This window comes from Chiloscyllium plagiosum, unplaced genomic scaffold (genome assembly GCF_037043375.1).
Source record: "Chiloscyllium plagiosum isolate Xiang-an unplaced genomic scaffold, Cpla_swu_hap1 HiC_scaffold_2, whole genome shotgun sequence".
In the NCBI taxonomy this organism is placed as follows: Eukaryota; Metazoa; Chordata; class Chondrichthyes; order Orectolobiformes; family Hemiscylliidae; genus Chiloscyllium; species Chiloscyllium plagiosum.
The window spans coordinates 44,821,937-44,839,252 of NW_028270140.1; the positions used below are offsets into that span (position 1 = coordinate 44,821,937).

General features: G+C 39.1%; 1 protein-coding gene across 5 annotated transcripts in view; it reads left to right on the forward strand.

Moving 5' to 3' along the window:
* Positions 1-12,658, forward strand: part of LOC122562420 (tyrosine-protein kinase JAK2) — a 270,607-nt gene extending 257,949 nt beyond the window's left edge. For all 5 annotated transcript variants that reach the window (XM_087996459.1, XM_087996471.1, XM_087996450.1 and 2 more), the window contains 3 exons: positions 2,009-2,126; positions 3,271-3,384; positions 4,865-12,658. In XM_087996459.1, coding sequence (XP_087852585.1) covers positions 2,009-2,126; positions 3,271-3,384; positions 4,865-4,972 — 340 coding nt within the window. In that variant the 3' untranslated portion in view covers positions 4,973-12,658. The remainder of the gene's footprint in view (positions 1-2,008; positions 2,127-3,270; positions 3,385-4,864) is intronic.
* Positions 12,659-17,316: the final 4,658 nt, after the last annotated feature.

The following is a 17,316-nucleotide window of genomic DNA, read 5'->3' on the forward strand; positions in this document are numbered from 1 at the left end:
CAGGGCTTTTTTCCTTCTAAATTCTGTAATTAACTGTTAGTACTATACAGAAGTTAATTTCAGAGAAAGTTTGGTCACTTCACAATGCATGTAATGAGCTGTAAGATTCACAGCACAAATCCTTGCCTCTTAACATGTTTGTGCACAGAATGAAAAATGAATCTGAAAATGGTGAGTTGATAGTACACTTAATGTTGTTGTTTCAGTACAATCATTACAAATCCTGACTACTTTGAAAGTAATCTGTTTGCTTGTTTCAGTTGATTGCGAGGGAGAAGTGTGACTTAAGGGTAAAACTCAACAATGACCACAGAAAAATTAAATAATTAACAGTCGCCCCAGGAAGGAGGAGCAGCCCCTGCAAACCGTTAATGCTTAAGCTCTAATGAGTGAGGCCCAGAAGCTACAGCACAGGAAGAATTGGAAAGTTGAAGGATAATTGATATGTCCAGTCCTGGTTAGGGAGTCAGGCAGGCAACTGACTTGCAGATGCAGGCACATTGGGTGAGGTAAGGGATGCTGAGTAAACAAAACAAAAATAACACACATCTTATGAGCATGCAAGATATCATGCTCATATGACATTGCCTTTCCTTTCAAAACTTCAAATAAACCACTGTCACTTACAAAACAGTAAACAATGTAACTGGTGGACTAGCCTCATCTCAAAAAAAATATCAAAAGTAAAACCATATAGCTCATTGAGCATGCTCCACCATTTATTGCTATTATTACTGATCCTCTGCTTCATCTCTGCTTTCCCGCTTGCTCCCCAAATCTTTTGAACCCCTCAATGACCAGCAACCTGTCCATCCGAACCTTAAGGATTGTCAACCATGTACCATCTGGCAAGGAATTCCAAAGATTGATTAAAAGTTGTGAACTATATTCAAGATTCAAGAATGTTTTAGCATTGTGAGTGACTTTGAATCCTTGTACTCTCCTTGAAGTCTCATGAAGTTGACATGCAAGTACATCAAGGAATTAGGAAAGCAAATGTTACTTTGGCCTTTTTTAAGAAACGATTGACGTAGATAAGTTGAATCTTATTGTAATTATCAGGGGCTCTGGCTAAAATTGCACTTAAAGAGCAGTATATAGTTTCAGTCTCCTTACCTAAAAATGAGGTTTAGAGAGATAGCAATGAAAGTTCACTGAGTATCGACTTATTCCAGGAATAAGTGGATTATTTTACCGGAAGAGATTTGGGTGTGCCTACAGATTAGAGACATAGTCAGTGATCTCATGGGAGCATTTAAAGTTAAAGGATTTGACAGTAATGTTAGGAAGATATTTACCCTGGCTGGGGAATAAATGGTGGGGGGGGGGGTCAAAATTTCTGGAAAAAAACGGAATCAACCATTTTGGACTGACTTGAGGAGGAAGTTCTTTGTTCGAACACTTAATTATGTTTTATTGTCGCGTGTACTCAAGTACAACTATTGTGAAAAGTGTACAATGTTGCTATTCCCGGAGCCATCTTAGGTACAAAATCTTAGGTACAAAGTAGAAAAATAAAGATACAAAATTAAAAGTTCAACAGTCTTTCTCAAGTCCTGAGCCATGCTGGGCTCACACTCCCTACAACGGCTCATTCTCCTTCACTTTGGCCTGTTCTCGGGGAGATCTTGAACTCCCTGCTCTTGCTGCTGCCACAGATTTCTATTGCTTAGAAGGTTATTGATGCTCAGCTGCTAAGTAGGTTCAAGTCAGTATTTGAATGACCTGCCTGTGCCTTTATTTCTTGAGTTCTTACATATAGCTACAGTGAGGAGCTTCCACAAAAGTAGGAAAATGATGGCATTACTGTGCATCTTGAGTCTGCCTACATGAGAGCTCTAGGAGAAGATTGCCTCAGCCTTTAAATGGCACACAACACTTGGAGGATTGAAGAGAAAGTCATAGTTTAAATAGAGAAATTGCTGGCTGGGATTTTTTGATAGTGTGCAGCAGACCACTCAGGTTATGATGGTTAAGTGTGTGATATTTTTCTGAATATCTGAAACAGGTACGCACTGGAGTCTCTAATGGAAAACAAATTTTCAGTGGCTTCAGATGTTTGGAGCTTTGGAGTGGTGCTATATGAGCTTTTCACATACAGCGAGAAGACCAAAAGTCCACCATCGGTGAGGCTTCGACTTCTAATTAAACTTGTTTCTCGACCGGCTTTGTTTTGTATCACTAATGCTACCTGTTGCATGAAATACTGTTCACAGTTTGCAAATTTTACAATGTAAAGCACGCTTACTGCCTGTTTGGAAAATCTATTATTACATATTGACCAGGATGTTCAGAGAGTAGCAATCACAGGATGTTCTGCTCGTAATTCTTTTCTCTCTGTTGGTATTAAACTCTGAATTTCTAGCCGTGAATTCTGATCCAGGCCTGTTTAGGAATGCGGAGCCTAACTCTGCTGAAAATAGGTCCCTCCTCCCACTGACTGCAGGATTGTTCAGGTGGAGTGGGCAGTGCACAACGTTTGGGACTTAAATGTGCAGCAGCACAACCAGATACTGTGAAAGATGCTGCTAAAGATGAGTGTGTTTAGCATAGCAGTTGGTTAAGGGGATAGGTTTCATGAGATGGATAGAGTGCCAGGCAAAGAGGGTGCCAAATGGGTATCATGTCAGATTAGATGGAGTGCTTTCAGGATAGATTGGGGGTGGGGGATGCGGGGGGGAGTTTAGAAGAATGTCCAAGCTGACATTGAGGGGGTTGTCAGTGCTTCAGGCAGACAGCATTGCTCAGGGTCTCAGGTCACAGGGTTGGCAGGCGAGCGGGGAAGTGGAGAGGAATCATATAGAGTTGCAGGGTATCTGGTCAAGGGGTGCATAGGTGGTTGTTTGGCATTGGCAGAGGTGTAGTTGTAGGATGTGTGGTAAGTTAGGGGTCAGCTAAACTGTTTTTAAGCTTCCAATGTTTTCTGGGTGACTATTAACTGAAGTGGAACCATCTCCAGTGTTAAGGAGTATTCCCCCCCCCCCCCCCCCCCACCCCACCAGAGTATCCTAGATGAAAGGGGAGTAGCCCTTCAGGATCTTCACCTTTCCCAGGTAATTCCAGCAGTCAGCAGTGTCTCAGGTCCTGCAGGATCCTGACGTACAACCCCAGTGTGCACTATTCCAACAACTGTCTGGTCTTTGGAAAAGCAGGGCCATTATTTACTGCTTTTTCAGTACTTTACAAATATTGCTCACTTAAATGTTAACCGGTTTTCCAACATTTCTCTTTCGATGAATCCAATTTAGTGTTGTTTAATTGCATTTTCAGGAATTCATGCGCATGATCGGCAGTGATAAGCAAGGGCAGATGATTGTCTTCCATTTGATCGAGCTACTTAAAGAGGGTAGACGACTGCCAAATCCAGATGGCTGTTCTGACACGGTATTGCACATAAAGCCATTTACTCTTTAGTTTCTTCATCTAGCACAAATCATTGTATTTTCATTTGAAAAAGTAATGTGCGGGATTAGGCTAAATCCGGTTACTGAAATAGTTTATAGTTATTTAGAGTAACCTTTGATGTAATTATTTACCGATTTTAAAATCTAGCAAGCATGTTACACCCTTGGGGCAGTGTTTAATGGCAGTGATGGGGTAGGTGTGGTGCAGAGGAAGGCGTCATGCCTGCTGGCAGAAATGTGTGAGTGAGATTACTATCAAAATATGGAGTGAGTGTCCTATGGGTCTGACCCATCCAGGAACTGAGGGCAGATTATGTAAACTCAATTCTTCCATCAATTTACAGCTGGAAAAGAGATTTTCTTTGTCTGTGTCTGAGTCATAGAGATGTACAGCATGGAAACAGACCCTTCGGTCCAACCCGTCAATGCCGACCAGATATCCCAACCCAATCTAGTCCCACCTGCCAGCACCCGGCCCATATCACTCCAAACCCTTCCTATTCATATACCCAACCAAATGCCTCTTAAATGTTGCAATTGTACCGGTCTCCACCACTTCCTCTGGCAGCTCATTCCATACCCGTACCATCCTCTGTGTGAAAAAGTTGCCCCGTATGTCTCTTTTATATCTTTCCCCTCTCACCCGAAACCCCCATGCCCTCTAGTTCTGGACTCCCCGACCCCAGGGAAAAGATTTTGCCTATTTATCTTATCCATGCCCCTCATAATTTTGTAAACCTCTATAAGGTCACCCCTCAGCCTCCAACGCTCCAGGGAAAACAGCCCCAGCCTGTTCAGCCTCTCCCTATAGCTAAAATTCTCAAACCCTAGCAACATCCTTGTAAATCTTTTCTGAACCCTTTCAAGTTTCAGAACATCTTTCCGATTTAGCAAGTCTCCTGCAAGAGTTAAAAGCAATGAACTTGGACTATATTTAAGAACTAAATCAGTATTTAGATCACATATGGAATTGGGTCATTCAATTCAACAGTCAGTGGAGGTGTTTCTGCTCAGCAGGAATCTCCTCCCACATCTCTTCATCTCTTGTGGTGTCACTAGGCAAAAGCAAGCATCACAATGTTGTATTTAACTGCATAGGACTAGCTACTAAATAGGCAGTTTCACTTAGAGGCTGCTGTGGGAATTGTTAAGAATTATCCCTAATTAAGTTAATATTTGTCATCATCTCAGCCAGATCTTAAAATGTAGCCATGACAGATTAAACCTATTTTATGAGTGCATGCTGTTAACTGATATTTACTGAAGGGGTTGTGTAATCAGTAGGAAGGATGGGGGAAATAATCCATTTTAATAGAACGTTGGAAGCAGAAAAGTTGTTTCAAAGATGCCTTGCATACTTAATGAAAAAACATTTGTTTATGAGCAGCGTTGTAGCAATGAGAAACAATGTTTTCAAACCTATTTTTGAATCCTGACCATGCTTCACCTTCCAACCTCAGATGTATTCAACAATGATGGAATGCTGGAACACTGTGTCAACTCAGCGCCCAACTTTTAAGGAGCTCGCTCAGAAAGTGGACTCCATGAAGGATTCTATGGGAGGATGAGTTTGCAGAAACTTCAACCGGGATACTCTGAAGTCCCAGCACAATTGCTGCTTTTCCAGTCTGTATCTGGCAAGGATCACTTTGGACTTCTTCCTCAGCCTGTGGGAAATGTTAGTCCTTTCGTAGTGATGTCGCAGTTCAGCAGGACAGGCTGGTAAATTATTGGTGTTGTAACTACGAAATGATTTGCCCACTTCAGGCCTGCTGACATGTGGGTCTAATACTGCGGCTGTTTATAACAGTAGGAGTTAACTATGTGGTGATGATACTTCCGACACAGTGATGCTTGGAGTTTATCATTGCCACAATTGTTGGAGGGCCTTCAGTGGTGAATATTACACCTGATGTTATCTGTGCTACTTGCACATCAGCTGACTAAAGAAAAAGATTCTCATTTTGAATTTGCCCATTGTACCCTAAAACTGTGCGAATAGTAATTTCGACAAAGATTGGAGAATAATTTCACCGTTATGTAGGATCTTATTTGGACTTGTCATAGATTAGATTTTCAAATAGTGTTGACAAGAATATGGATAAGTCCCATGCTATGATATTTATTATATATGTTAGTTTGGCAATATTAACTACGAAAGGAAAAGATCAATTTCTGAAATTGAAAATTTTCATGAATTAACTATGCTGTGGCTGTGAGTATGGTGATGCATTAAATGGTGATGTAAGAAGTGTATGTTACTGCAGAATATTGTAGATGTTGAACTGGTGATACGTTCAAGGATTTGCGAGCGGTGCATAGATTTGGGAGTTGTAGCTTCATAATATCTTGAAGAATCCGCATTCATGAGGGAATAATTGTTTGGTACATGATCCGGAATATTAAACAATGCATAGTTTGTAGTGACACTTAATCTGCCTTATGTTATCCATTTGTTATTCTTTGTAACATCTGGATCAGTTGTGAAGGAGAAATATGTTGAACACCATTTGCTTAGGTTAATTATATGAAGAAAAGCTCAGGGATATTTTGCGCTTTTTTTTTAAAACAAAGAAAACGATCGATGCAGGTTTAGTTGTTTCATCCAAAAATGAATTAATTTACATACATGAATTCAGTAGGCACTCATGCCAAAATACTTTTGAATTCTGCCACCTCCACCACCTAATGGGCACAGAGAGGTGATTAACAAGTACCAGTCTTGTTCAGCATTATGCCCATCCCAAGGACTTTTTTCCAGAAGTCATGCAAACATAGTCTTTACCCCGCAATAGAAAAATCATTCTTCAGCTATACAAGCAAGCACGACCAAAACGTAGATATAAAATGACCAAGATTTTATTCTCCTTCTTTATTAATTTAATTTTCTACAGACTCTTAAGTTTACTTCCATCCATACAATACCAGTTTGAACTCAAAACTCTGAGCAGGGAAGGCCATATCCTAATGGTATTCTCCCTATGCTATTGACTTAGATTCACAAGTAATGTTTAGGGGACATGACAGAGGATGGAATTTGAATGTCGTGAAAAATCCAGAATTAAGAGTCTAACGATGACAATGAAATTGTTGTTAAAAACCCGGCTGGTTCATGACTATCCTTTATGGAAGGAAACTGTGGTCCTTACTTGGTCTGGCCCATATGTGACTCCAAATCCACAGCAATGTGATTGGCTGTTAACTGCCTCTGGGCAATTCAGCATGGACAATTAAATTCTGGCCTGGCCAGAGACCCCTACATCCAACAAAATAAACAGAAATTATTAATGATGCAGTGTTTGTAAAGCAGCAGCTGAAATTGTGCACTTGGGAATGCAGTAATTTCTGTGAATGAGCCACACAACACAGGTACACTACTAGCTGCAAACCCACATTAAAAATGTCCATTTATGAACAAGTAGAGTTATCCAACCGATAAGAATAAATGTAAGATACATGTTTTTGTGTTCATTCCTCCATTTTTGTTACAATGAACAGATTGCAGCACTTCGTACAACACTTGTCCACCATATGTGAGCCATGTAAAGTGTTGTAGCAGAATTGGTCTGGTATTGATTGACTGTAGAGAGGAGAATAGTCAAATAGAAATGTAGAGTATAGCACTCTAATGTCAGCGCTATGTATTACCTGGGGCTATTTACCTCTGTGTGATATTCCAGCTTTTGGATATGAATTTTGGAAAAGCCATTTCCAGGATGGAGGCTTGTGATCAACAGGTAGTAATCACTGTACTGTCTTTACCAGTATCCCTCTGTTTGCAGCAAAATTACTCATTAAGCAATGCATACCACTACAGGAGCTATTATTAAGTGTTTTAGCTTTGATTCATGTTTTCTTGCAATGTTCACTGAACAGTGAGAAGTCCAGGAGTATTCTCATTGAACTATGTCATCAGGGACATTTTGAGGCAATGAGTGCAGAATACCAGACTAGAAATGTGTTCCTGCTATAAAGCATATTGGCTTAAGTACAAATTCTGCATTGCATTGACGCCAAACAACTGAATAAACCAACAGTGAGTGTTATAACTCCTCAGGCCTTGCAAGTCATTCATGAAGCACATGAGAAAGCCAGAAGATACTTACTTTCTTTAGGGCTGGGCTAATTAAAATGGAAAAACTTCTATTCACGTTCTCTCTGACACGTACGTCCTCAGAAACCACTTTCCTCCTTGCATCTTCCTTTGTGTGCACTTTTTTGGAATTTTATCTTTCCATGAATTCCTGAAAACAAATAGCAAACTAATCAACAAAGGACTGTGTACTTTAATTTGTCTGCAAAGTTTTGACAACTTTCCAATCTAACTTGTTTTTGCTGTTACCCAAATAAAGAAACAATATCATTCGGTGTGAATGAGACTGTCGGGGTTATTTGGGAGAAATGTAAACAGCAAGTGAGCACTTTCATAATTGGTGCATCCACTAAAGCCATTGTGTGACATTATTTACTTAAAAAAAAATTCATGGATGAATGTGAATGTCATTGGTAGGGTCAACGTTTGTTAATTTCTCAAAGACCGTTAGAGTGTAGTTAAACCTCCACCGTCTGCTCAGAATAAATAATGAGTGTATTGAAAGTGCTGTTCTCTACTGAGCTATCATGTTGCTATATAGTAAGGAGCTCGCTGGCTATTTCATACCTGAAAAGTGTGCCGTTTTGGAATGTTTCCCAGCTACTTTGGAACTGAAATCAGATCTTCATGTTTCCATTTCTTTATATAATGGTAGTTTTAGCATTGCACAGTCTGCATTTATACAGCACCTTTACTAGCATGCAAAATTCCAAAATTTGCAAATATTTTCAAACAAAAGAATTGTCTGCATGTTTTGGACATGCGATCAAAAACTGATCAAAGCAGTGTGTTTGATAGAACATAGAAAAGTACGGCACAGAACAGGCCCTTTGGCCCACAATGTTTTGCCAAGGATTAATCCTAATGTAAAATAGAATTACTTAATCTACGCACCCCTCAAGTCACTACTATCCATGTGCTTGTTCAGCAGTCGCTTAAATGTTCCTAATGACTCTGCTTCCACCACCACCGCTGGCAATGCATTCACAACTCTCTGCGTAAAGAACCTACATCTGACGTCCCCTCCATACCTTTCTCCTAATATCTCATGCAGCATATTAAAGGATGAAAGTGAGCTGGAGAAGTTGAAAGAGGGATTTCAAAGTCTAGATGATTGGCTGGTCACCCAGACAGATTTTTATACTTTAGTCTTCTTTGGATAGCCATGGGAAGACCATTGTCTGATGTAGGCTACAATCTACATAATTCAGTAAATCAAACTGTCACTCCAAAGTGTGTGCTGTGCTTCTATCATCATGAACCATATGTTGTTAAAAACTGTACCTAGCATCAGAAATGTACTAATGCAACCATGAAGGATTCAAGAGTAAGGTGGAGATCTGACATAAGCTGAAGCATTTCTGGTAGATTAATCGGAAGGGTGAGCAACATGTTTCAATTCATTTGAGGTTATTAATACAATGATCACAAAATAATATTAGTTAGTATAAATTGACAAATAAGCACCACTTGCAATGAAACCTGAAAATGACCTGAGACAGTGTCTTCAGATGGTGCTTGATGGTGTGATTTCAATCAGCTCTGATTCAAGCTTCATTTTAAATTATCCCAAACTAGCTTTTAAGCATGATTTATGATTTCCTGCCAGATTAACAATGTGCAATAATCATGTTAGAGTGAAAAATGAAAGTGACATGGGGTTGGGGACAGTGGCTGATGTGGTTAGCACTGCTGCCTGAGGGAGCCAGCGACTTGATGGGCTGACTGGCCTGCTTCCACACTATAGGGATTCTGAGTAAAGGTATATCTTTTAATTTTCAACATAAATGTTAACAAATTGTGAATTATTGTAAGAAGATATTTGCTTACTTCAGAGTCATCACATTCTAACTACAAATATGCTTTTGTTAAAAGAAAATGCTTGTTCTTTAAATGGCATTGTTTCTGCCGATTCTTACAAGTGCTTTTTTAAAATTCATTCTTGGGATGAGGTCATTGCTGGCTAGGCCAACATTTATTGCCTATTCCTAATTGCCCAGAGGGCAGTTAAGAGTCAACCACACTGCTGTGGGTCTGGAGTCACATATAGGCCAGACAGGGTAAGGATGGCAGTTTTCCTCCTAAAAGACATTAGTGAACCAGATGGATTTTTTTTCCCCACAATCAACATGGATACACAGTTATCACTACACTCTTAATTCCAGATTATTTTTTATTGAATTCAAATACATCATCATCTGTGGTGGGACACATGAGAGTGATAACTGTTTATTTATACTTGGTAATAATTTAGGCCACAGAACATCCATCACCACCAGCCAAGTTTTAGAATACAAAATATACCTGTTGCATGGATCAAAATGATCATTATCCATATGTAAAATGACACTAAATTTTGGTTGTACTCCACAGTGATCTAGAATCCTTGTAGTGTTACCAGAAGATGTGTACCCATTGATTAAGATTGTTTGTTTATTTTTTGTAGCTTTGTAATAGCTTTTTGTAGATTTTCTTTGCAATATCCAGCAGTAATCATAACTACATAGGTGCCAATTAATAACAATTTTTTACATTTTGGACAACGTCAACTAACTAAATCTAAGAATAGTTTGCCTTATAACCTTGGAATTACAGTCCTATGTTCTTCAAATCAAACTTTGTAAAATTGAAACCTAATTTCTGAAACAAGGACAGTGATGACATAGTGCTATTGTCCATGATCTAGTATTGCAGAAACTCAGCTACCATTCTGGTGACCTGGTAAACGGTAGAAAATTAATTCATGAAACCAGTAGAATTAAAACGAAGCCATTGTTGTAAAATCCCATCTGGTTCAGTCATGCCCTTTATGGAAAGAAATCTGCCAATCTTGCTTGGTCTGCCTTACATGTGATTCTAGACCCAGAGCAATGTGGGTGGCTCTTAACTGCTCTCTGGCAAACTAGGGATGAGCAATAATTTGTGGCCTATAAAACTATTCCTGACAGTCCTTCCATTCCAACTAGTTAGACCATGGAATCGTACCGTGGGTTTCTCCAAAGATTCCTAGAGGAATGCATCGCCATTTAGACAACAGGTCAGCACGGTGTACGTCAAGGGGGTAAAGCATAAGCATTATTTAGCCTCAGACTAAAGCTCTGTTGAAAGAACCTAGTTTCTGAAATCACTTGTAAATATATTGTGGTTCTTGGCCCTCTTTTGATGCTTAACTGGGGGGGTTCTTAGGCTTGTGTGTACTGTTCACGTGAAAGAGCTGCCTCACTTGTTATGCATCTCATTTCAGTTCATGGGCATGTAATAACTAGTTCTGTACAGAGGCAGTGGCTGAATCAAAATATATCTTGATTCCCCCCCCCAGTGCTTTTTAAGGGCATTAAAAATCTTGTTGCATTCAATTCTACTGCTTAGTTTCTTATCTTGCACATGCATTAAGTCTTGCCATTACAAAAGGCCAAGTGGCCTCCTTCCTGAGTGTAAATTTTAGATGATTAGCTGTTCATAAAGGAAAGAGTCCTTATTTTGCTTTCACTGTTATACATTTTTAAAAATCAATTAATGTTCTTGACTTCACTATTTCCTTAGTCTGAAATGGACCTCTATTGCAATGAATGCCTTCAAGAGTATCTGCTTCCTTTTACATGCCAAATTCTTGTTTATTCTCAGTAATTCTAGTTATCCCTGCGGTCCAATTTCACACAAGCAGCAAATGTTCTCATAGGTAGTGGAACTGTTCTTATACTGCAAAACTTCATCGCCTAAAAGGTGATTTCATTCTCAAGTCTAAACTATTTTCCATTGCTAAGATTGTAATCTGTTTCTATTGTCAACAAATGATCAATGATCCTCTGTAAACTTTACTTCTCCTTGATGGTGAGTGACAAATATCACTCTGTACACAAGACATGCTTCTTATGCTGAAATCACATTGCATTAGAGTCTCATGGGGCTCAACAGGTTAAATTATAAGGATAGTTGTATTAGCTTGCATTCCTTAAATCAGAGAAAATTGTGAGATGAACTAATTGAAGTGTTTAAGATGCTGAAAGGATTCGATTGTGTAGTATAGAGAAGCTACTTTCTCTGTTGCAGGAAGTGAGATCAGGAGGATATAACCTTAAAAATTAGAGCTCGGCCATTTAGGAATTAAATCACAAACATTTTTATTCAGGCAATTGCAATAGAAATCTGGAATCCTTTTCCCAAAAGCCTATGAATGCTCCTTCAGTTCGATCTTTGTGGCCAGAGGTCAACAATTATTAGGCAAGGAAAACAGGATTTGGAAGCAAGGGAATCAAATTTAATTGAGGTATCAATCAGCCATGACTAACTGAACAGTTGATCAGGCACGAGGGACGGAATCTTCTCATGCTTTTCCCATGTTCATATCTCAGAATTAGAATTCCTTGTCCTTAGCTTTTTCATCCTTCTGCAGTGTTTTACACCTAGCTTGGTGCTTTCTAATAATACTTGCTGTTTTCCTCTAATCCGGTCTTCCCTGCAAAGACTATTAATCCTGATTCTGAATTTAATTTAAGAAAAAAAAACAACCAACAAGACACCATTCCTCATGTCTCTGGAACTATTGGAGTTAAGACCATAACTCTATTGTCTGGATGGTCAGTCTGACTCATGCGCTGACAGTAAAATAAATATCGCTTGCCAAATAACCCTGATTGTTGGTGAGCTTTCTGCTGTTGTTCATTTACTTAATAATCAGTCATTAACTTATAGTTTGTTTTATTTAGGATGTGATACTACAATTTATTGCATGAAAATTCATTGCTGTCTTTTTGTCTTTTAAATAAAGTTAAAATAATATTTTCTATTCATTAAGAGAATAAGGTATTGTATATAGTCATGTAAATATTATGGATAATTTTACTGGTCCGCTGTACTTTAAAAGTGCATTTATTTCTTCATTTTCTTGTTACAGAAGATGTAACTGCTATTGTGCCTTGTACTATGAAAATGTATAAACTGTGATAAACAGCAGTAAGTGCATATATATTTTGTGACTTTATATAAGACACATATATTCTGCTGCTAACCCATTACTTTATTGCAAATTCAAATATTTTTAACAGCTTCTGAGAGCCAGGGTGCTTGTAAACTATTGTCCATGCATTTTCTTTTTAATTTACACTTTAATCTGTATGCCATTGTTGTTGAGAAAATAAAATTTTCATTTTTACAAGTTGCATTTTTCTTGTTCAAATTTTCTGAAATTAAATATATTTTGATATTCTGAAATATATTCAGAAATATATTCTGAAACTTCTGCTGTGTAATTTAACAGCTTTGCCTTTTTATTCAAAACAAGGTAACTAGATGAGGTGAAAGGGGATTTTAAAAATTGAGCAATGTTTTACACAGTTTAGACTGTTGTATGACAAAGAATGAAACTTTGAACCCCTAAACCAAATTGGGATGAGAAAAGTGTAAGACAAGTCAAATGGACTGGAAACGTTAACTCTGTTTCTCTCCTCACTGATGCTACCAGACTTACTGAGTCTCTGTGTTTATTTCAGATTTCCAGGATCAGCAATATTTTGCTTTTATTAAGATGAATTGTATATGTAAGTTGCAAATACTTCAGTGAGTGAACTTGCCTGCAATACATATTTATAGTATCAATCCTGATTTGAGTGTAATTATATTACCTTTTCTTAATGCATATGAAGTGCATATTTAGACACCCTTTTAAGAATTGCTGTGTGATATATTTTTGGGATTATGTTAGCTAGAAGTGCATCCATCTACTTAAGGGTTTTTCTATTTTATGATGATCATCAAGCTGACAATTGTTGATTCTCAGAAGTGGACTGCTCTCTCTTTTAGCAACGTCATAAACTTTCAGATCAAGGACTACATATGAACCACTTAAGGATAAAGTCAACAGAACTCAGTTGACAAAGCATTCTTATACCTGTATAGTTTTAATAGGATTGGGAGTTTCAACATGATGCTGTATTGCATCTACTTGTGGATGCTGCTCTATTTATTGATCTGGCATGTCAGTGTGGCATTGATATTGTGGAACACAATGGATGTTGAAGTTGACAGGTTAGGAAAAAACTGTAGAGTCCAAAGAATCTAGCATCATACTAATTGGCGTAGCCCCATCACGAGTTGTCAGAAGAGATGGTTCTGCACATTTCTTTGGATACCAGACATCTGAATGTGTCTTTAAAGCTATGCACACACAAAATTCCCACCTTTGTAAAAGTAAACCCCAAAATTGTAAATACGATCTTTTTTTCTCTCCAGACTCTATGATAAAAATGGCTACTGATCAATGCATTTAGAAAGAGTATATTCAAAATATCTTTTGACGTAATGTGAATAATTTACTTAAGCTAAGCCTTTGAATTTCAGGGGGGAAAAGGGGAATGTGTTGTCGTGTACATGTATCTTTTAAGGGGGTGTACCTTAAATGGCTGTCCGTCATTAACTACCACGTACCAGGCTGTGATGTATAATCTAGAGTTTATAGACCAACTGAAGCAGCAGGTCTACAGGTCAAATTTATCTACAAATAAAGAGCCTTATTATTGTTTTACCTATCCTTGCAGTGTGATTGGTTTGATTGCAGTAAATGGAAGAATGGAATGGGAAAGGTCTAAAACAACAGGCAGAATCTTATAGGGATCTGAAGGATGTAGCCTACAGTGAGTCATGTAGAATCAGGCAACAAGTATGGTGCAGCCAATCTAGTTGTTGAAATCATCTCTCTCTCCATCTTTTATCCCTTTCATAAGCAGAGTGGCAAGATTCTTGTTAGGTGGTGATGGGTTGCCAATTGAGATAGTATTGCTTGTTAGATGCTTTGCTAACATTAATAATGGTCAGAATCTGACAAACTTGCCAAACGAGCTTGATGTCAGAAAACATCACTGAATCTAGAGCATGTACCTGTAAGGTTCAGCTCACCACTTGCTAGAACATGATAGAAAGCAGGTGCCAGGTAATGCTTCATAGACACTGCCAAGTACATTTGATATCCATGAACCTTGGTGTCTGCCATGCACATTCTCCCCATGTCTGTATGGGGGTTTCCTTTGGGTGCTCTAGTTTCCTCCCATAGTCCAAAAGATGTGCAGGTTAGGTGATTGACCATACTAAATTGTCCATTGTGTCCAGGAATGTGCAAGCCAGGTGGATTTGCCATGGGAAATGCAAGGTTACAGTGATAGGGTGGGGACAGTGGTCAGGATGGGCTGCTCTTCAGGTGGTCCGTATGGACTCAATGAGCCAAATGGCCTGCTTCTACACTCGAGGGATTCTATAATTCCAAGAATCCTCATGTCACATCTCCAGTACACTTATGTACTTCAACACTGCTCCTCTGGCTGCATCAGCCACTATCATTGTATGCTACTGCAAAGACTCTGTACAGTCAGGAACACACACTTAGCTCAAGAACTGGAACAGGATACGCCTCTGGGTTGTTAGATTGCACTCATTTTGTGCCCACGTGGAAGCCCACAGTACTCCTGTATTGAATTCATTGCTTTCCCTTTTTCTACTGTGCTTTGAGGAGCTGAATGACAGGCAGCACACCATCCAGTTTGACCCTTTCAGCCCTTTTGTGCACTGTTTTCCCCCTGAAATAAAGGTGGCAGGCATTAAGGGAAATGAAAGTGGGTGGAGCAGTGGGGAGGTGTCCTACGTGAGTGAGTAGGAAGCACAGAGGGCCTATACAGTTCATAGTGTCAGAGCTGAGATAGATGAGAGTGACGGAAGATGCGACAAGCATTATTGAAAAATGATACAGCATAAGTCTTGGTGGGAAGTAAGTACAGTAGCCGAAACAGAGTGAGCTGAAGATATTTGATTGAAAATGGTGTCACTTGGCAGAGTGAAGAAGGCCATTGACCTCTTTCCTAAAGTGTTGAGTATTCCTTCAGATAGCTAAGACTATTTTAATCTGGGTGGTAACCTTGGACCAGCTGGAATGTTTGGGTGTCTTGACCTCAACTACCAATCCTGGGGAAGGAGTGGGTTCCATACCAGCACCACCCTGTTCATCAGGACATTGCCTTCAAAGCAGAGTGCCAGTTTTTCCCTGCCTGCCATGCCCAGGGCAAATGTCAGAAGTCATGCAGGACTGATTCAGACTGATGGTGCTTCTGGGTTACATCACAATGATGTGGGTGCAAGGGATGCTGGTGAATTCTGGGATATTGGCTGAGTGGCAACTTGTTATAGGAACAGTACGTGGTAAGATGGGTTGGAAATCTTAGCCATATCTGACCCATTTACTGACTTGTGCCCTCAACCCCTCCCTCCCTTCTCAGCACAACGATAGGGTTATTCTTGTCCTCACTTTCCACTCCACTTACCTCCGCAGTCAAAGGCTCATCCTATCATTTCCATTGCCTCCAATAGGATGCTACCACAAACAGACCTCACCCTTCCCTCCTCTGTCAAATTTCCAGAGACTGTTACACACCTATCAAGTGAAGCTATGAATCTAGTCAACTGCATTCGCTGCTCACAATGCAGTACCTCTTCCAAAATCAAACTGCACATTTCTTAACTCCATTCCATCTGCAAAAAAAAATGACCCAGACATTCTTAACCATTTGCTATTTCAAAACACCATCTTGTTTTTATGTTAACATTTCTGTTCTAGCTGAACACTGAAACCCAAAACTAGTTGGAGGAACAGTCCTCCCTCCCTTTCTCAATTTGAATATTTTATAGCCTTCAGGATCCTGCTTTGTAATCAACAATTTCAGACTATGAACTCTCCATTACAATTATCATCATCCCCATTTCTGTTCCTGTAGGTTTGCAAATTTAGTCCACAAGATCATAAGAAGCAGCAGAAGGAGTAAACCATTTAGAATTAGAATTAAAGTTTATTGTTACATGTACTCGAGTACAGGAGTACTGAAAGTTTACAATGTTGCCCTTCACGGCATAATCTTCGGTACAAAGTTTAGATACTGTACAAAACAGAAAAGAGAGAAAGTTATATTACCTTACAGTGACTCATAGTATAATCAGTGATTTTTGAGAAGATTTGTAGCTCAGGTTGAGATTCTGGATGTAGGTTTGCTCGCTGAGTTGGGAAGTTCATTTCCAGACATTGTCACCCTACTAGATAACATCTTCAGTGGGCCTCAGGCAAAGCAGTATACATAATTCATAGTACAATTTGGAAATATGCCCCTTATGAGCCTGCTTGACTATTCAATAAGATAGAGGCAAATCTGATTGTGGCCTTTCCAGCCTAATCCCCAGAACCTTTGACTCCCTTGTAGATCAAAACTCTGTTGAATATATCCCAGCCTTGAATATGTTTAATGACCAAGCTTCCACTGCTCACTGGGGATGAGAATTCTAAAATCTAAAAAGAAAACCCTATTCATCTAAAAAATCTAATAAAGGAGTCAAGCACAATATTCCTCAAAACCCATTTTTCACTCTGCCTGATTAAGAACAAAGAAAATCTACAGCCCAGGAACAGGCCTTTTGGCCCGCCAAGCCTGAGGAACCATTACACAATCGGCTCCTAAGTGTCCTGCTATTCCTTCCTTAATAATGGATTCCAGCACTTTTCCAGTAATAAGAGAGAGACTAACTGACCTGCAGTTCCCTATTGTCTGTCTCCTCCTGTGTTGGCAAGGTTTGTTACGTTTGCAATGCTCCAATATACTACAACATTTCTAGGTCAATGAAGTTTCAGAAAATCATAAGTGCAGCTGCTGCTTCTGCAGCCAATTCTTCTAAGAAACTGAAATGCAGACCATCAAGTCAATGAGACTTGTCTGTCTTTATAGTTATAGTTATACCAATAGTTATACCAGCATACTTCCCTTATTTGTGCTTTTTTGTAAATAAAAAAAAATT